At 49.2% G+C, this 20,402-nt stretch overlaps 2 protein-coding genes across 7 annotated transcripts in view; one reads left to right on the top strand and one right to left on the bottom strand.

Annotated features, from left to right (window-relative positions):
* SLC4A2 (solute carrier family 4 member 2) overlaps positions 1-20,402 on the bottom strand; it is a 2,186,615-nt gene that overhangs the window by 61,941 nt on the left and 2,104,272 nt on the right. For all 6 annotated transcript variants that reach the window (XM_069210734.1, XM_069210733.1, XM_069210737.1 and 3 more), the window contains one exon: positions 12,844-13,017. In XM_069210734.1, coding sequence (XP_069066835.1) covers positions 12,844-13,017 — 174 coding nt within the window. The remainder of the gene's footprint in view (positions 1-12,843; positions 13,018-20,402) is intronic.
* The window catches only part of TMUB1 (transmembrane and ubiquitin like domain containing 1), a 281,266-nt gene that overhangs the window by 242,109 nt on the left and 18,755 nt on the right, over positions 1-20,402 (top strand). The gene's annotated exons all lie outside the window — the stretch shown is intronic.

Genomic DNA, 20,402 nt, shown 5'->3' with positions numbered 1-20,402 from the left:
GCGGTGCTTGAGATGAAGGGCCCAGTGCAGCGGTGCTTGAGACGGCGGTGCCCTGTTCAGCGGTGCATGAGACGGCGGTGCCCAGCGGAGCGGTGCTTGAGATGAAGGGCCCAGTTCAGCGGTGCTTGAGACAGCAGTGCCCTGTTCAGCGGTGCATGAGACGGCGGTGCCCAGCGGAGCGGTGCTTGAGATGAAGGGCCCAGTTCAGTGGTGCTTGCCCTGTTCAGCGGTGCTTGCCTTGGCGGTCCTTGCCATGTTCAGCGGTGCTTGCCTTGGCGGTCCTTGCCCTGTTCAGCGGTGCTTGCCTTGGCGGTCCTTGCCCTGTTCAGCGGTCCTTGCCCTGTTCAGCGGTGCTTGCCCTGTTCAGCGGTGCTTGCCTTGGCGGTCCTTGCCCTGTTCAGCGGTGCTTGCCTTGGCGGTCCTTGCCCTGTTCAGTGGTGCTTGCCTTGGCAGTCCTTGCCCTGTTCAGCGGTCCTTGCCCTGTTCAGCGGTGCTTGCCTTGGCGGTCCTTGCCCTGTTCAGCGGTGCTTGCCTTGGCGGTCCTTGCCCTGTTCAGCGGTCCTTGCCCTGTTCAGCGGTGCTTGCCTTGGCGGTCCTTGCCATATTCAGCGGTGCTTGAGTTGGCACTCCTTCATTGCGCAGCTGGGCTGTGGCTGGCGCTCCTTCATTGCCCAGCTGGGCTGTGGCTGGCGCTCCTTCATTGCCCAGCTGGGCTATGGCTGGTGGGGCCCTCCTGGGCAGCTGGGCTGTGGCTGGCGGGGCCCTCCTGGGCTGCCGTACCGGGCCTCTGGGTGTCCTCCTGCACACCTGGGATGGGGCTGGTGGGGCCCTCCTGGGCAGCTGGCCTGCTGCCGGACTTGTCGGGCGTGCTGCCCTTCCCACCCTTCCCTGGTCGTCTGTGGCCCCTTCCCACCTTTGGAGGTGTGCCAGGTGGCACCCCACTTCCAGCCGGAGCCAGGGTAGGGATTTTGGTCCCTGGTGTCCTTGGCCTCTCGCGCCGGGCACTGGTAATCTTTGGGTGTTTTTCCGGGGGTGCGCTGGCCGTGCCTTGGCTCCTAGCAGAACTAGTTGCCCTTGAGGGTGGGGGACTCCACAGTCCTTGGACAACAGTCTTGATAGGTCCTGGTTTGGTGGTGGCTGAGGTGCTGATTGCAGTCTTATGAGATGGACGGGGTGGGGGAGTTGTTGGAAAGAGGTCAAGTTTGAAAAGGAAAATCAATTTGGAAAGAGAGGGACGGCTAGGTGTAGTGGGTATGGGAGTGGAGGAAGAGGATGTGGTTGTAGGAGTGTGAAGTCTGGTGTCTTTGGGTGCAGGTGCTTGGGCTGGAGGCTGTCGTGAGGTGGATGGCTGTTGGGTGGGTGGCTGCCTGCGTTTGTGTGGTTTGGAAGAGGGGGTGACAGACACACTGGGAGAGGACACAGGGGACGTGTAAATGGTAGTGGGGGTGGTGACTGCACGTGTGCGGAGTGTTCTGGTGGGTGTGCTGGTGATGGACGTAGTGGCTGAAGATGTTGTGCATGCAAGTGTGAGTGGAGACGTCACAGGGAGGGAGGAGGGAGACGAGGAGGAGGGGGACACAGTGGAGGCAGTGGGTGTTGGTGTGTCTGCATGTGGATGTTGCTTGTGTGAATGCTTGTGTGATGTGTGGTGCTTATGTCTGGATGAGCTTCCCTTGGGTGTTGAGGTGTGTGCAGGCTGGTCTGTAGGTGTGTCTGGGATAGGCAGAGGTACAGGGGATTGGGTCTGGGTGGAGGAAGTTGGAGGGGGGAGGCTAGAGACAGGGACAATTGCTGCCGTCAGTGCTGAGGCCAGTGCGTTGAACGATCGCTGATGGGCAGCCTGACCCGAATGAATGCCCTCCAGGTATGCATTACTCCGGTGCACCTCCCTTTCTACACCCTGGATGGCATTCAAAAGGGTAGACTGCCCAACAATGATGGTCCTCAGGAGGTCAATGACCTCCTCACTGAGGGCAGCAGGGGTGACAGAGGCAGGGCCTGAGGTGCCTGGGGCGAAGGAGATGCCCCCCTTCCTGGGTGAGCGGGCACGGGGCAAACGCTGAGGGGCTGCTGGGAGGGCGGTGCTGGTGCACTGGGTGGCGGCTGTACCTGTTGTTGCGGGGGGCACGGATGTTGCCGCCACCACAAGGGAGCTCCCTTCAGAGGAGGAGTCGCTGCCACTGACATCAGCACAAGTCCCCGCTGTGGAGCTCCCCTCGCCCTCCGTCCCACTGGTGTTCTCAGAGTCCGTTGCAAGGCCCTCCAGGGCCATGTGGGATGCAGCTCCCTCGTGCTCCGATGCCACTTCTCCTCCGCCTGATGATGCTAATGCACACATGAACAGGAAGACCACAAAAAAGGGGGGGGGGGGAGAAAGAAAGACATGTTGATTGCATGGATTACCGCTACCGTTGGCGGAGAGGACAGACACAGAAGCCCCCTGCACTACGCTGAGCACTTGGGGTCCACTACTCAATCAGTGGGACATGGCCTACAAGCCTATGGACGACAACTGCACACATAGATGACACAGGGCCATGAATAGCTGTACTTGGCACCCTATAGAGGTGCGGGGCGGGGCACAGGGCCATGCCTTACGGAGGGGCATGCCTACAGAAATCGCCCTGGCCTAGAGATACCCACAGCCCACCTCCCCCACCCAGACACCTCCACTGCGCTCAAAGTCACCAGAATGAGAGTGTACTCACCCCCTTGTGTCTGCTGTGATGTCCTCACGCGCCCATCCAAATCGGGGTAGGCCACCGCCAGGATCCGGGACATCGGGGGGGTCAATTGACGACTGGCACCCCTCCTACGTTGGGAGGCCATCCCCGGCAGAGCCTCCGCCGTCTTCCTGCTCCCGCGTCGGATGTCCTCCCACCTCTTCCGGCAGTGGGTGCCCCGTCTGTTGTGGACCCCCAGGGTCCGGACGTCCTTGGCGATGGCACGCCAAATAGCGATTTTCTGGTGGGCGCTGACCTATGTGACATGTACAGGGGGAGAAAAAAATCATCACCTTCTGCATACTTGATGTGAGTGGCCCCCCATCCCCACCCTTGCCATGTGGCCAATGCTCTCATCTGTCGTCTGATGCATGCCTCAATTGCTCCCCTCCCCACCATCTTTCATCCACCCGACTCAACCCAGGCATTGCCCACAAAGCATGGTCCCAGTGTACTTACCTGTTGGTCTGGAGGACCGTAGAGTAGCGCATACTGGGGGAGGACCCCATCCACGAGTTTCTCCAATTCTTCAGAAGTGAAGGCAGGGGCCCTTTCCCCAGTCGCAGCAGCCATTGTCTCTTCCAGACCGAGGTCACAGCAGCACTTGCAGTGTAGGTCCTCTCCTGTGGAAGATCAGGTATCGAGTGATTAAGTAGATAGAAAATGGCGGTCACGCCCGCGGCGGTGCGTACCGCGACCGCCGGCGCACATCGTCATTGGCTCGTGAAACCCATAGGGTTATATGTTAACCAATGCGGCTTTGCGCCGCGGTCTTCGACCGCCTACCGCCAACGGTGTGCCACGCCAGCGCATTGACCTCACATCCCATTGTCACACTTCACAGGTCAGGCAGCCGCCATTTCAAGGGCCCACATGGCTTAATTTCTACTGCGTCACACATACCTAGGCCTTTCCTCAACACTCATACAAACCATTCAACGCATAGTGAATCGTGTTGTGTGCAAGCTGTGGGAACGTACCTCTGGGTTGATTGACTCTGTGCTCGCTGTTGTCCTTCCTAGGCACTGTCCGCTGGGCAATGCGAGGAGATGGAGGAATCTTCCCGTGTACAGACCGCTGGTGGACCTCTCGACAATGGAAGAAAGACATGTCATACTGACATACAGGCTTGACCGAGCCACTATTCATGAACTGTGTGCCCAGCTGGAGGCAGACCTGATGTCACCTATCCGCCAACCCACAGGGATCCCCCCTCTAGTGCAGGTGCTGTCAGTACTTAATTTCTTAGCAAGTGGGTCATTTCAAACAACAGTGGCCATATCATCAGGGATGTCTCAACCTATGTTTTCCAAGGTGTTGTCCAGAGTGTTGTCTGCCCTGCTGAAACACATGCGGAGCTACATCGTTTTCCCTGAGGTGGGGGATTTGCCTACAGTGAAGGGTGATTTCTATGCCCTTGGACATATCCCCAACATCATATGTGCCATTGATGGGACACATGTGGCTTTGGTACCCCCCAGCAGGAGTGAACAGGTGTACAGGAACAGGAAAAGTTATCATTGGATGAATGTACAGATGGTCTGTTTGGCAGACCAGTACATCTCCCATGTTAATGCCAAGTTCCCTGGCTCAGTGCATGACGCCTACATCCTGTGGAATAGCAGCATCCCGTATGTGATGGGTCAACTCCAGAGGCACCGGGTGTGGCTATTAGGGGACTCTGGTTACCCCAACCTGTCCTGGCTACTGACCCCAGTGAGGAATCCCAGGACAAGGGCAGAGGAACGCTACAATGAGGCCCATGGGCGGACTAGGAGGGTGATTGAACGCACCTTTGGCCTCCTGAAGGCCAGGTTCAGGTGCCTCCATATGACAGGTGGATCCCTAATGTACTCACCAAAGAAGGTGTGCCAGATCATCGTGGCCTGCTGTATGCTTCACAACCTGGCTTTGCGCCGCCAGGTGCCTTTTCTGCAGGAGGATGGTCCAGATGGTGGTGTTGTAGCAGCTGTGGAGCCTGTGGAGAGTGAAGAAGAGGGAGCCGGAGAGAACGACATAGACAACAGGAACACAGTAATAGAGCAATATTTTCAGTGACACACAGGTAAGAGTACACACCGGCATATTACATTTACTTAAAGACTCCTACCTCTCTACTGTCTGAATTTTCCCCCCAGTATATGGTAACTGTGTTGTGACTTTCCCTTCCGTTTTCAGAGCTGTGGGCCCCACTGCGTGACATCTGCTTTGTTTCCCCATGGACTACAGCTGTGTGACAGCGGTTTGTTGGCATCACAATGTGAATAACAATTTTGGCACTGTCATGTCTAATACATTTGTTAAAATCACAGACAGACTCCAGATTGTTTATGTGCAATAAGTGTGTTTATTCAAGTGCTCTAATTTGGATGGGTGGTTGCAAATCGGTGAGGGGTGATGGTGGAGGATTGTCCATGGCAGAGTCCAGACTATCAGGTTCACAGGTGCATTGTCCAAATGCCTGTGGGAAGTGGAGCAGGGGCAGTTTAAGGTTGGACAGGGTGACAATGTGGGACAGTGGGATGACAATCAGGGCGGTATCCTTTGCTGGCGGGGGTCTTGACATGTTACTCTGTCTTCTTCCTGGATCTCAGGGCCCGCTTGCGGGGTGGTTCTCCTTCTGTAGGGGGTGGGGTTCTGGTGGCCTGTTGGTCTTGTGTCGGGGCCTCCTGTCCACTAGCGCCGGCGGAGGTGGTAGCCAGTTCTTGGTCCATGCTAGTGTCAGGGGCCCTTTGAGGTGCCACAGTGGTCCGCAATGTGGTGATTAACTCATTCAGGGCCACTACGATGGTACCCATGGCGGAACTGATGTTTCTTAGTTCCTCCCTGAACCCCATATACTGTTGCTCCTGTAGAAGCTGGATTTCCTGAAACCTGGCCAGGACCGTCGCCAACGTCTCCTGGGAGCGGTGGTATGCTCCCATGATGGAGGAGAGGGCCTCGTGGAGAGTGGGTTCCCTTGGCCTGTCCCCCCCCTGTCGCACAGCTGCCCTCCCAGTTCCCCTGTTTCCCTGTGCCTCCGTCCCCTGGACCGTGTGCCCACTACCACTGCCCCCAGGTCCCTGTTGTTGTTGGGGTGGTGGGTTAGCCTGGGTTCCCTGTAGTGGTGGACACACCGCTGATTGACGTGTCCTGGGGACAGAGGTATGGGCCCGCTGGGTGGGTGCTGTGCTGGTGTTCCCAGAGGGGGGAAGGTCTGCTGTGGCCTGTGCCTGTCTGAGGGGAACCGACTGTCCCGAGGTCCCCGATGGACCGGGCTGGTCATCTAGATCCAGGGAGACAGAGCTGCTGTCATCACTGTGGGCCTCTTCTGGGGGTGGAGTGGACATTTGTGGACCCTCCTGCGCGGTGACCTGGCGTTCGGGTCCTGCAGGTGTATAAAAGTATGGTTATTGCTTCTGTGTGTGCCAATGGCGTGCAATGGGTGGGTGCCCGTGTACCCCAGTGCTGGCATTCCTTTGTGGGGGCTGTTGTGACGGTGTTTTTTGGGGGGGGGGTGATGGGTATGTGCATTGGGCATGCTTTGGTGATGGGTGTCCATGCTTTGGGGCCGCATGCAGGGCTAAGTTTTGGGATGGGTGGGTTGTGATGGTGAGACATTTGCAAGGGGTAGTTGTGATGGGGTGAGGGTGAGGGTGGGTGTATGAGTTGGCATGCAGGTGGGGTGGGGGGGATGAAGTAGTGAAGATGAGACTTACCAGAGTCCATTCCTCCACCGACTCCTGCGAGGCCCTCAGGATGCAGGATGTTCAAGACTTGCTCCTCCCATGTTGTAAATTCTGGGGGAGGAGGTGGGGGTCCGCTGCCAGTCCGCTGTACCGCGATGTTGTGCCTTGATACCATGGAACGCACCTTCCCCCGTAGGTCGTTCCACCGCTTCCTGATGTCGTCCCTATTTCTTGGGTGCTGTCCCACAGCGTTGACCCTGTCGACTATTCTGCTCCATAGCTCCATCTTCCTGGCAATGGTGGTGTGCTGCACCTGTGTCCCGAACAGCTGGGGCTTTACTCGTACGATTTCCTCCTCCATGACCCTGAGTTTATCATCTGAGAACCTGGGGTGTCTTTGAGGTGCCATGGGGTGGTGTGGATGATGTGTGGGGTGGAGTGTGTAGTGATAGGTGGGGTGCTATTTAGTGGTGTGTTGTGTGAGGTGCGTGGAAGTTCTGTGGGTATTGGTATTGTGTGCCTGTGGATGCTTGGTGGTTGACTGTGGTGTCTCTCTCTCGCCTTCTCTCTGAATTTCTGGTCGTAGGGGTTTGTGGGTGATGTGGGTGTGTGTTTTATATTGTATTGGGTGTGTGGGAGTGGTGTGTGTATGTGTATCAGGTGTGTGTATTTCGAATTGTCCAATGTGGTAGTGTTTTGTACGAGTATGTGTATTTCGACCGCAGTGGTGTGTACCGCCAATAGAATACCGCGGTTGAAAGACCGCCGCGTGGATTCGTGGGTCGTAATGGCATGGGTGTATTTCTGTTGCCGTGACGGTGGAGGTTTGGTCATCGCCAGTTTATCGCTGACCTTTGGTGTGGTGGACTTTTGTGGATGTCGGTATTTTGGCAGTTTGCCTGTTGTGGGTCAGAATGACCGTGGCGGTTTACCGCGGCGGTGTTATGGCGGTCTTCTGTCTGGCGGTAAGCGCCTTTTACCGCCGAGGTTGGAATGACCGCCTATATTTTGCCACAGCATTCAACTCTAATATCACAAAGATAGAAAATACATTTCCTATGCTCCTTAAGGCTTCTCTTTCTCGAATAAATGACTCATGTTTCAGGACTCTTTTCTCTTCACATTCCAGCCATCTTTCTTGGCCCTCTTCACTATCAAGCTCCACATTGTCTCAAGGCATCTCATCTTCGTCATGGTTTTCCTACACAAACTACCTATCCTAGGAAACCCAGGAGAAGACTGATTGTCGACCCTCTCACACTGAGGCGTGGGAGAGCAGTGCAGATTTTGGGACTTCTTCAGATCTCATTGCGAGTCTGTTGAATCAGGAGGCTAGGGCTGCCAGCTCTGACTTCATGACCACTGTTAGGGGGTGAAACTTTTCAGGAGAGTTCCCTTCCAATGAATACTCCATAGCTTCTAGCCAGCTTCCCCCAATCAAGAATCTACCCATTCACAGAGTAGGATGCTGTGCCCTTCTCTGTTTCTGCTATCTGCCATGTCAACCAACTGGGAGGTTCTTCCGCTGTAAGATACTATTGGATATTGCAGGAGTTTTCTGGTATTAATGCCTGAACATGTACATTTTACTCCAAAAGGAACATATTCATGTACTTGAGGTGATGCGGAGGTGTCTTCCTGTCCTTGTTTCTCAAGGAAGACAACTTCCCATTTTCTTAACTGGTGTCATAGCCAGAAGGTTTGAAAGTCTGAGCTTATCAGACACAATCGTTCTATTAGCCGCCTCTCTTTGGCGGATTCAGACCCCATTGGCCATCAAGAAACCAATTTACCTTTCCTTTTTTTTATCTTTCCTATTGGTCTAAATAGGGAAAAGCCCACAAACTGGTTCTACAAAGCCACCTTGAGACAGTGGATTGGAAGATATGAAATCTTACTGACTCAAACCTGGACTTTCAGCTTTAGAGACAGATCTCAATGAAGATGCCCAAATCCCACACCTCCTTTCACTCAGGAACTCTCACCTTAGTTGTACTAGGTTCACTGGTGCGTGACAAGAGGTTTGGATGCCCTTTCAGCTTCAACTGACAATTTTTGGTTATTCTCTTCGCTGATGGCAAGGCCTATCATACTATTATGTAAAGATTTGCTGGTCAACTCCCCGCTAACTGTACTCTTGTCAAAAGAGCAGCCTTCATGAATCACCTTCTTAAGGGAATTCGCTTGGAGTGATCTCCTATTTTTGGCTACCGTTCCCTATGTAGTGCTCTAACACTCCCTATGAATTCTGATATTAATAAACATATATATATTTAGCAGCCCCTAAAAATATTAACATAAATGATGTTTAAACACTATGCTTTAACATAAAATTAACTCAAATTGTGTTTTATTAACAGTGTGGTTTTACATAACATGAATGTGTTCACTTATCGCAAATGTACTCTGCTTGTGCACAATACTAAAGAATATTCTGTTCTTTGTGAGTAGAGTGAAACATGCCTTCAGTTCCTACGATGCTTACTATTAACTCTAGACTTCCAAACTAATATGCCCATGTTGGAACTCTGGTTTCCGCACCATAGGTCTCAAATGCAACATATATTAGCACTTTTGATGTTTCCACTGAAATCATTGTATCTGGTAAACATTTCCCCCTCCAGTTCTAGTTTACATAGGCTTCCCTAAATTAGTGAGGAGACAGAGACAAGATGATTAGAGATATATGAACAAAAGGGACACGTGTTATGATATACTGAACATTATCATGCCTGCAGGAAAGGACACTACTCCAGCCTGCAACAGTTATGCGGCAGGGTATTACATGCATTGTCAATGTGACAATAAGATGCCAAAGGGAAAACAGGAAGATTGACTAATACATCTGAGATGGTTGGTACATTTTCCTCATTATCACACTATTCCTTGCTTCTGAGTTTTCTGCTTAATATAATACTCATTCTAATACATGTCACTTACATTATATCAACACATAATAAACATTAATTATTTTATAATACAAATGAGTGTGTATTGAGTCAAGGGTTCCAGGGTAAGGCTTCTTTTTATACTGTGCAACAGCTTCTGTGGCAGGCCTGTTGTTTTCTTAAAATGTATTATAGGCCTTCGAGTACAGCCCAAAGGAGAGGGTGGAAGCATCTGTCAGTTGTCGTTTTTCTCAACAGCGGTCAATGTTGCATATACATCTCTGGGGATACATCTATCTGGGTGTGAAAAAATTGAGGTACACACAAAACCGTTGTGATGGATATCTAACCCTGGGTTTGTTGTCCACATGTTCCCCAAATGAGTCTCTGTATTTTAACAGGTTGTCCTTGAAGCTAACAATTCTCCTTGTCTCATTTCTCTTCAGAGTCTCTGATGACTCATGTTTTGGCTATGTTGTTTATTCCAGCGGGCATCTATTTTTCCGTACAAGACATACTAAGACGTATGCATCTTCTATTTTTTTAATCCTGCTTAATTTGAAATTAAGTGCTGTCTGACGCATCTTGACTCCTAAACAGAGAACAGAGGCTCCTGGGTCCTCATCCAAACTGCTAATATTCTAACATTCTCCTTTTCAGGCTGTTTGGGTTGCAATCCTTCCCAGTTGAACGTGCATAGTCCTCCAGTTGGCTGGGACTGATCTGGGTAAATTCAATCCGGAATCCCTGTGTTGCAATGGCTTCTAAAGCGTTCATCTGAGCCGCAGCCAAAATATATAAATAAAGGGATGGAATGGCCCTACGCTTCTACCTTTTCTATCTTTAAGATTTTTATTTCAAACATATTGATAGCATTGGTGCAAAGATCAGTGCAGGCTCTGGATATGCGTATCGTTGATCTCCGTACCTTAAGGTAAACTGCACATTTCCCCTAGTCTGGATAGGAAATCGAGAAAGGCTAATATTATCCCTTGATTATTGACCTATCCTTAACAGAGATTATGACTTTTGGGAATTTGCAACTCCATTCTAATGCTCAGATTCACCTTTGCTTGACCATGCTTTTCCAGTGTTATTGTTTAGCTGGTGAAGCAGCAACTACAATGATACTTCTCAACAACAAAGAAGACAGCACGGTGATGTTTTGCAGCTTATATGCTTTGTTGAGATCTTTGTGATGTCACAGTCTGTGATATAGTAGGCCCGTTCACAAAGAGATTATCAGCCATACGGGTATGTTTACAGGCAAAAATGCCAACATTTGCACTTGTCAGAACACGGGAACGCATGTGCCTGGCAGAGCTTACCAAGCAAACAATTAAAAATATACGAGAATTCTAAAAAGCAGGAAATCACAGCCTGTGTCCTGGCATACTTTTGAGGGCAAGTAGAGATTTAATAATTTTTGTGAAATGCTTCAGTGATTTGTTTCCCTTTAATGATGATACTGGCTGAGTACCACTGAAGAATTGTGTCTATAGTAAGAAACGACATCATTGTTGTCAAGGTCCTCCCATTTTTCCTGTCTTGTTTTGCTGCATTTCGGGCTCTGTGCATGATACCAATATTAAATGGAATCATTAGGACTCTATGTGCTTTCCAACGAAAACAAGTACTGTCCCTTGGATTTACCTAATTGGTTTATTTACCTTTCCTGTAAGGCAATTGCCGATGGTACAGAAAATGCATGCATGGCATGTAGGCTAAATGTCACATGTGGACCGCAGCGTAAATATATACTATTCGCATATGTGACAAAACTGTGGTGCTGTCTGTGCTGTAAGTGGTAGAGATGGCAATGGGCATGGGATAAGCCCTGCAGCAGGCACCAGAGTTGCTGGAGTTGCCAGAATTGCTTTTTCACAAGACTGAATCTCCATGAGCTTCGGCTCTGAGGATGACTCCACAAGGGGCAGAGTGTGCTGAGGTGACCAACCCTGGGACCTCAAAAACCTTTGAGGGGTGTAACTCTCCTGTCTCCTCCTATTCTTGTGCTTCCTCTTCTCCTTCGAGGACCTGGAGACGGAAATTAATGTGACTTTGAGGCAGGCTGACATCCACCAGCGTTGAATCTGATGCTCTTTCTGCGAGTGGGGCATATAAAACCTGACCTTGCACTCTTTGATAGCCTTAGAGTGCATTAGGAAGCACTCTTTGCACGACTTATTATGCTGCTGTCCCAGCACCAAAAGCACACTTCACATGGGTCGGAAATGGACACCTGTCCACTGAAAGCAGGATAGGGCTTGAATCCTGACTTTTGAGACATCCCTATGCACTATACCCAAGGCCATTAATAGAAACGTTTGAAACTTTGAAAAACAGCATGAAAAACACAAAGGGTAGCTAGGATTCATGTCGAAGGACTCAGAAAAAAAGGAACTGACGTCAGTGCTCTGGGGGTGGTTACTACATGGCTCCAGAGGCAGGACTCTAGCACTGCTCAGGCACCATGATGGAGCCAGAGTGCCCTACTGGAATAGAAGAGCTAGGAAAAGTTTCTGGATCCAGTATAGCTAGCGCTTGTGGATACCTAGTAGGTGCGAATCAACAAGGGAAGAATATGCAGGTAGACAGAGAATCAGTCAGGTTGCCCATGTAATCCACTCAACCTAATAACCTGTACCTTCAAATTGCCCTTGCATGAGACCACCAAGTAGGGTCCCTTAAGAAAACTACTGATAACTCTGGAAAGAGACTATGCAGACTGTTTACTATCCTCCAGATAATCAAGGCTAGCCCTATGTTTCTGAGATAAGTCTAGCTTTTTTAATAAGAGGCTGCTGGCTACAGTGGGGTTAAAAGTATGGAGATTGAACAATTCCCCAGAGGGTGTGGTAACAGGCAGGGAGTATCCCAAATCGCCTCTGTTTTTCGTGGGGCAACTGAGCTGATTACCGAATGGTTCGAGCGGGTGCTCAAGTGTGTGGATTCCGACACTTCAGATAAATGCGTAGGCAACTATAGATTGCGCGATTTTTTTTTTACCTCAATCTACGGGACATGATACCCAACTATTTTTTTTACAGACGAACAACACAATCGTGAAAAAGAGAGAGAGGAGGGGGGCATTGGTGAAAAAGAACACGGGGATGGGGGGAGAAGGGTAAACATTCCACCAGCATACTCTTGTCCGGTAGCGAAGAGCTTCCAGAAAAAATAGCACTTGTTGGTTAGTAACATCAGAAGCATACACGACTTTTGCCAAAATTGTAAGCTTAAACGATGTGCCAATAAAGTATTTGGATGTTAAGACAAAAACACATTTGTGATGCTGTATTTCAGAAGCATTTTGACATTCTGAAGTACAGGTGCAGTTAGAGAAGCCAAGTTGGAGTGTAGGTCCCATTTGGTGAGCAATGGCAAACGTGGCGTTTGACAAGCTAGGTTACAGGATGGATTTAGCGAGGCGTGGCACACGTGCCATTTTGCATTCAGGGGCGCGAGTCAAATTGGACAAGTTCCGACACAGACAGATGTTGCCGAATTGTGGCAAAGCTGGCTGGACTGTCATACGCTGGTACATGCAGCAGGCACACTTACACATTTCATTTCCCGGTCTGTGAAGATCTTGGTCAGCACAAACATCCGCAGTGGCACGGTCAGGATGAGAATGAAGGGAAAGGCCAGGGAAGCCACGGTCGACATCACAGCCCAGAGAACAGCGAGGCATACCAACTGCAATGCTGTGAACAAATGCATCCGCATTGTGCGCACCTAAGGAATAAGGCAGACAAAAAGAAGGATCAAAAACAGATGTACTAAAGAAACAAAGTTCAGCAGCAGATGCTGCTCTATCACTGGCTAACAATTCAGGGCCCACCATAAAAAACAGGCATCTATCACTCACTGCAACATGGGTCAGACTTCACAGGCAACAGTAAGACTAGCTAACACTGCAAGTTCTAAAATCAAGAGATAAACATCTTTCTCCTTATCTCTTAACACAGCAGTGACCATAATCGAGAGGGACTCCTTTTTATCTCCCTGTGACATGGGAAATTACAACGGGTATAAATATGCAGCTGCAAAGACATTCGTGGGTGATTTCCATAATAAATGGGATCATATTTCAGAGAACATCTTCCATCCGCTCATACAGTAATCGCCGTAACACTATGGGGGTCATTCTAACTCTGGCGGGCGGCAGAGGCCGCCCGCCAGAGTTCCCCCGACAGAACACCGCTCCGCGGTCTGAAGACCGCCACTGTGATTCTGTGTTTCCCGCTGGGCTGGCGGGCGACCGCCAGAAGGCCGCCCGCCAGCCCAGCGGGAAACCCCTTCCCACGAGGAAGCCGGCTCCGAATGGAGCCGGCGGAGTGGGAAGGTGCGACGGGTGCAGTTGCACCTGTCGCAAATTTCAGTGTCTGCTAAGCAGACACTGAAATTCTTTGTGGGGCCCTCTTACAGGGCCCCCTGCAGTGCCCATGCCATTGGCCCCACGACACCCCATACCGCCATCCTGTTCCTGGCGGGCGAACCGCCAGGAACAGGATGGTGGTATGGGGTGTCGGAATACCCATGGCGGCGCAGCAAGCTGCGCCGCCATGGAGGATTCCTGAGGGCAGCGGAAAACCAGCGGGAGACCGCCGGTTTTCCCTTTCTGACCAGAATGCCCTTGAGAGCACCGCCAGCCTGTTGGCGGTGCTCTCGTGGTCGTTGACCCTGGCGGTCAATGACCGCCAGGGTCAGAATGACCCCCTATATATGCTTTCCTCTGCAGAAAACTCATCGGACTCAGGGGCAGCCTTTCCACAGTTAGTGCCCCCAGGGAAACCAAGTTACGCGCCACCTATACCTTTGGAGGAAAATATTTTCCTAGCTTTGGTTAGCTTACTAAATATGTGTTTTAATTTACACTTCAACCCATTGTCCTGTATTAGGGAGTGGACACGAAAGTGCAAGTACTACACTGTAAAAAGAAAACACAGAACGTAATACATGGCCACAATGAGCATGGAGTAATTTTGGGACAATGAACTGACCCTGGGCCTAAGCCACATCTTCCCACTGACCCCATATGTGTCTTTTACCCAGGAGACTAAGAGAAGTAAAGTTGGTGGAGGGGGTGGTGAGTTCTCTGCTGTCCAAAACCTTCCCTTCCTCCCTGGCAGTATGATGACCTCTCCTGCCTTCCCCTGCTGCTGGTCATCTTACTGGATGCGTCTTTGGTATGCACGTCAGTCATCGGCTATTTCAGTCAGAGCAGTGATGGGCCTGCAGTGAGCACACACCTCTCTGCCGTTTGCTCACCTTTCAGGAACCTCTTCGACACCAGCACCAAATGGAAGGTGAGGGGCTTGGTGGGAGAGCAGCATAAGAAAAGACGAGAAGGGAGGGGAGTGAGGAAATTGGGTTTCACAAGCAGCTGAAAAAAATTATTTAAGGGCAGTTTACCAAAATCAGATTGGAGCGTGGCTGCCCTGTGGTCTGAACACAGACAGGACTGCGCCCCCTGACTGTCAGTGCCCTGGGCATGGGCACAGCACACCCAGCCTTAAAGGACGATCCTGCTCCGACCATCAAACGTTTTGGCTTCAGCCCTCCTGTTTTCTGAATTTGTTTTTGTTGGCTTTTAGATCTCTGCACTCTACCACTGCTAACCAGTGCTACTGTGCTTGTTCCCACTCCATAAACTATGGTGAAATTGGCTTACACTCAACTGGTACATCGAATTCACTTGTAAGTCCCTAGTAAGTGGTACTACTTACACCTAGGGCCTGTAAAGTAAATTCTACTAGTGGGTCATTTTTTTGCAGGCCTAAATCTCTCTTTTTAATAAGCCACCTCTAAGGTAGGCCCTGAACAGCCCACAGGGCAAGGTGGATTGCATTTAAAAAGTTGGACATATACTTTTAAGTTTTACATGCCCTATTAACAAAAAACGAAAAAATAAATTTTCCTCTGCTGTGAGGCCTACCTTTCCCATAGTTGCCTTAGTACATTTAATCAGCATTTACTTTTGACTGAGAGCAGGTAGAAATTTCCTGTTCAGCCTCAAATTAATTCTAAATCAACATTTTTCTTTAATGTTAAAGTGGGATTTTAGGTCGCAATTTTGAAAATGCCACTTTCAGAAAGTTGGCATTTTCCTGCCCTGAACTTTCTGATGCCTCCTAGGAGTTTCCAGTTGCCTACGTCTGTTAATTGATCCCCCATCAGGAATGCATACTGAGGCCAGACAATAAACAATAGCACCTGGTTATAGCTGGGAGAGGGCTATCCTGCCAGTATTGGAGGGGCGGAGCTGTTCCCCGCCCCACTTACATTTCAAAGGAGCTGCCTCAGCGCACTCATAAGCAAGCATTTGCAATGCAATAGGTCTCCCATTTTCTTGAGTTAGAGCTATTGGCATTGTAACTTCAGAACTGGACTTTTCTTGCCACATAAATTGGTCAACCCTGTCTCATAATTTCATCTTTTCCTGCCATGTTTTGGTGGTCACTGGCAACTACTGACATCAGAAATCACAAGCCCTTGAGGAGAGATGAGAAGATGACTGCACTACCTCGCATTGTGTAAACGTCTGAACAGAAAAGTATTTTCTTTTTATTTTAACAGAATGAAAAGTCTTGCAAGGATTCTTGCCTCTCATTTCAACAAAGCTCTAACGAGTTAACAACAGCAGAGCAACCTGAGAAGATTTATGGCCCCAATAAAGGAGATAAGCAATGCCCTGTGTGAGATGGCCTGAATGCTGGCAACAAGTGGTCCTGGAGAGAGAAACTCAAGATGTGAGGCTAAGCAAGTTTCATATCATTGCTGCTAGGTTTAACTACATTCTACCAGAAAGGGCATATTGTGGCTTTCGTGAGCAGTAAGTTAACTGACCGGGTGTTTCTTTTGTGAAATAAGCGTATTTTAGGAGCCAGAGGTAAACAAGGACAGCAATGGAATAAAGCCAAAACAAATGCCAGCGACATGGGAGGAATGGAATGCTGCAATAAAATGCAGGCAGCTACCAGCCTAAAACACCCACAGTAAAATGGGAGCACCAAAGAAATAACAAAAATAGGCCATCACAGCAACAGATAAAGAAACCAAAGTGGAATAATACAGTAGTTGGTCACTGCTCTGAAACAGAAAAAGGAGGCAGAAAAAGGCAGAACTGACTACTAGCAAGCAAGAATGTTTAAAGGACACTGCAACCAACAAATGAAATTGCTTTAGGTCATAAGAAGTATACTAAAAGTATACACGAAGTCGAACACTTATGCTCGACCTAAAAACTTGACAGCAGGCACCCCAGATCCTTTGGAGCCTGGGTAGGGAGAAAGGAAATTCCAGCATCATCTGTGGAGAAAAACCACAGGAGCTTCTTCTACTTCAAAGCTGGCACCAAGTATAAATAGTGGACCCACAGATCAAATCTTCAGTACACCCAGGGACCTGTGGAAAACTACAGAAGGACTGGCTTGTAGTCCCGAAGACTGCCTGATGCTTGAGGCCTGCTCTGCTGTTTGAGGCCTGCCTTGTTTCTTAGCGGACTGCCTTACTGATTGAAGGAGAGAGGAACATTTCCTTGAAACAAGGACTACCAGACTGACTCCAAGGCTCAGTTGACTTATGTCCAGTTCTGTGTTACAGGGACACAAAAAGCTCTAGAGGCATCCCTGAAACTGCCTAGCTGAACTGCTCCAACTAGCTTTGCCTGGACCTGCAACTGGACCTGACTGAGCCCTGCTAGCCTTTGCTGGAGTTCCTGATCATCAAGAGGTGCCTCTCTGGTCCTGGAGCCTTGGCTGGTAACAGTCGAGCTCCTCCTGTGAATTCCTGACGGTTTGAACTCTGCGCACTGAACTTTGAGAAGGTAAATTTTCCAGCAGGACTAACCTGATCCTTGTATATGGCCTGCACTCCATCACAGTTGACCTAAACGTGTGACTTGCGTTTGGTTTAGAGTGACCAGATACCCACAGATAGCACTTTCTGCATTTTGGTGCTATTTTTACTTAAACGTTTAAGACTGCATAACTCCAGTTCTACTGACTGGATTTTTTGGTATTTTGGTCTCAAATTATTTATTAAATTTACTACAGTTTTCTACATTGGTCTGGATTTTTCTTGTGTGGTGTTTTCATTTTATTACTGTTTGTGTGCTCATTACATTTTTAACACAGTGCCTCGAAGTTAAGCCTGTCTGCTTTTGTACCAAGCTACTAGAGGGTTACGCACAGGTTAATTTAGTGACTTTTGTGGATCACCCTGACAAGAATTGTGGTTGTTGCTTGATAAAGGGTTTCACTCCCTCAATCTTAAACCCAAGTTCTCACATTGGTGTTCAGTGGTGGAAGTCAGTCCTTATGTTTGTTCAGTGCCATACAGTGATTTGTATGACACTGCAAATTCCATATAAATAATCTGATACCAGAAACAAACTTTTCAATTATCCTTGATCGGCTTCTTTTGCTTTTTTCAAATTCACTTCCATTCTACCTTACTTTGCGCATCTGGGACCCCGCCTGCTGCAAGCTTGCAGTGTGAGCTCAATAACATGGAAAGCTACACTGTGGCTGAGCTCAAAGGTTTCACCATGGAGATGGGTTTCCAGCAAACAAGAACTCCAAAAAGCAGGAAATCTATAAGATCCCCAGGGCCTTGAAGGAGGCTTGCCAATTACAATTTATAGCACATGAGGATAAGGAGGTGGACTGCGAGGAGGAGCAGGAGAAGGAAATGGTAGGGGAGGACGACAACCTGCTGATTATGGCCCCAGAGAGAGGAGGGTTCACTGGAGTGAGGTCCCTCTTAGATACAGATCAGGCAGCAGTATCTCCATCTGCAACCTGTCCTCGGAGGAGCTAGAGGATAGGAAAGCAGAAGGGGGTTGAGGCTGAAGATGGACAAACTGAAAACCAAGGAGGCAGCTGCCCAGGGGGCTACAGAGGAGAGAAAGGATGAGGCAGAAAGAGCCTTGGCAAAGGAAAAGGCTGAGGCTCGCAGGGCCCCAGAGGAAAAGAAGCTAGCCTTAGAGAAGGAGAAAAGGCCTTGGCTGAAAGAAAATAAATTGGTATTGGCTCATGAATTGAGTCTTAAGGAGCTGGGCCTTCAAGCTAAGTAAGCACCAGAATCCAGCAGCAATGGTGGCAGTATGCATTGTGTCCACCTGAGAGGTGAGAGTCCATGTCCCACAAGACCTGGGGCGGAGCTATGTGGTGGGGGACAATGTAGATAAATGCTTTTCTGTCTGTGAGGTAGCCCTTAAAATGCACAAGCACCCAGAGGAGGACTGGGGAGCAAGTTTGTGGAAACACATACCCACAGTGGGGAGCGGCATCCTTCTTACATCAGAGGCTGGGGATCTGATGAGGTATGCTGCAATGAAGGCCTTTTTACTCATCAAGTTTCGGCTGACCCCTGAGAAATACTACATCAGGTTCAGGGACACCCACAATTTGCTAACCCAGCCCTGGGTGGATTTCTTAGACTACTTCAGTAAGGCACTGATGGTTGGGTGAGAGACAGTAAGGTGTGTGATTTCAATGGGCGTTTTCAATCTAATTTTGAGAGAGCACATAGTCATTGCTTGCTTTACAGAGCTGCTCCAACGCCTGATTGACAGTGTGCTCATTGACCCTAGGGAGCTTGCAAAGGAGGCATACCTGTGCATTCATACCAGAGTGCCAATAAGGTACATGGGAGTGACCCTAAAAAGTGTGGTTCAGGTTCCTCCAGCAGAGTGAGGAAGGGGTGGTCCCAGGGAGAGACAGGCAAGTCCAAGAATAGGGTAGAGGAAGGTTTCCCATGCCTCTTCTGCTACACAGGGAGGAGGTTTTGGTGGGCTGTGGCCCAGGGTGCCCCATTTCCAGTCCCAGTGCTCTGACTGTTCTGAGTTAGGACACAAGCAAGGAGACTCTGTCCTACGAAACCACCCACTGGTGGGACCTCTAAGGCTTGTTCAATATGGCCTTTAGGGATAATACTACCCAGGGCCAGGTGATAGTACATGCCCTAGTCTCCTTTAGTTAGGACACAATTGTTATTCAGGCAAAATAGTTGTCTAGACAGTAGTTGTTCAGTACTTCGTTGTAGAGACTTTTTAGTTGTTTGGCAGTAGTGGTTTAGGCAAGTAGTTGTTTAGGACCTAGTTGTTCAGGATGTTTCCCGTCTCGAAGCATGGTGCACTTTCATGATCATGAGTATATTTAAAATTCACACAACAGCGCTCTGTCTCAAACCATGACATGCACTTTCATGGCCATGAGTATATTCAAAAGCCACACAACAGCAGTACCATCTCAATGCACGATAAGCGCTTCTGTGATCATGAGTATATTTAAAAGCCAAACAACAGCAGCACCATCTTGAAGTATGACACAAGCTTTCATGATCATGAGTATATTTAAAAGCCACACAAAAGTAGTGCTGTCTCGAAGCATGAAGCGCGCTTTCATGATCATGAATGGAGCAGTGTCAGCGATCTCGGGCGGAGGAAACCACTGTGGAAGAGGAGAACATAAGCTGCAGGTAAGCATTTCTCTTCCACCGAAACCTGTGGGGTTAAAGAGGGTCACAAGTTGTGCAGCAAGTGGCTCCCACACTTGCCACTTGCTGCATTCCTTTCAGTAATAGGAGCACAGCTGTAGGGCTTGTGAAGCAGTCTGTGTGGCTTTTTAAATGTATTCATAATCATGAAAGCACGCGTCATGGTTCAAGACGGCACTGCTATTGTGTGGCTTTTTAAATATATTAGTGATCATGAAAGCACACATCATGGTTCCAGACTGTAGTGCTATCTTGCTGTCATGATCACTAATACATTTAAAAAGCCACACACTAGCAGTCCCGTCTCAAAGCATGACGCACTTTCATGATCATGAGTATATTTAAAATTCACACAACAGCAGCGCTGTCTCGAACCATGACATGCACTTTCAAGGTCATGAGCATATTCAAAAGCCACACAACAGCAGTGCCATCTTGAAGCATGATACGCGCTTCTGTGATCATAAGTATATTTAAAGCCAAACAACAGCAGCACCATCTTGAAGCATGATACAAGCATTCATGATCATGAGTATATGTAAAAGCCACACAACAGCAGTGCCGTCTTGAAGCATGAAGTGTGCTTTCAAGATCATGAATGTATTTAAAAAGCTATA

The sequence above is a fragment of the Pleurodeles waltl genome, chromosome 10 (assembly GCF_031143425.1).
Source record: "Pleurodeles waltl isolate 20211129_DDA chromosome 10, aPleWal1.hap1.20221129, whole genome shotgun sequence".
NCBI lineage: Eukaryota > Metazoa > Chordata > Amphibia > Caudata > Salamandridae > Pleurodeles > Pleurodeles waltl.
The sequence above is the reverse complement of the archived record's forward strand: the minus strand, read 5'-3'. Positions and strand labels throughout refer to the sequence as shown.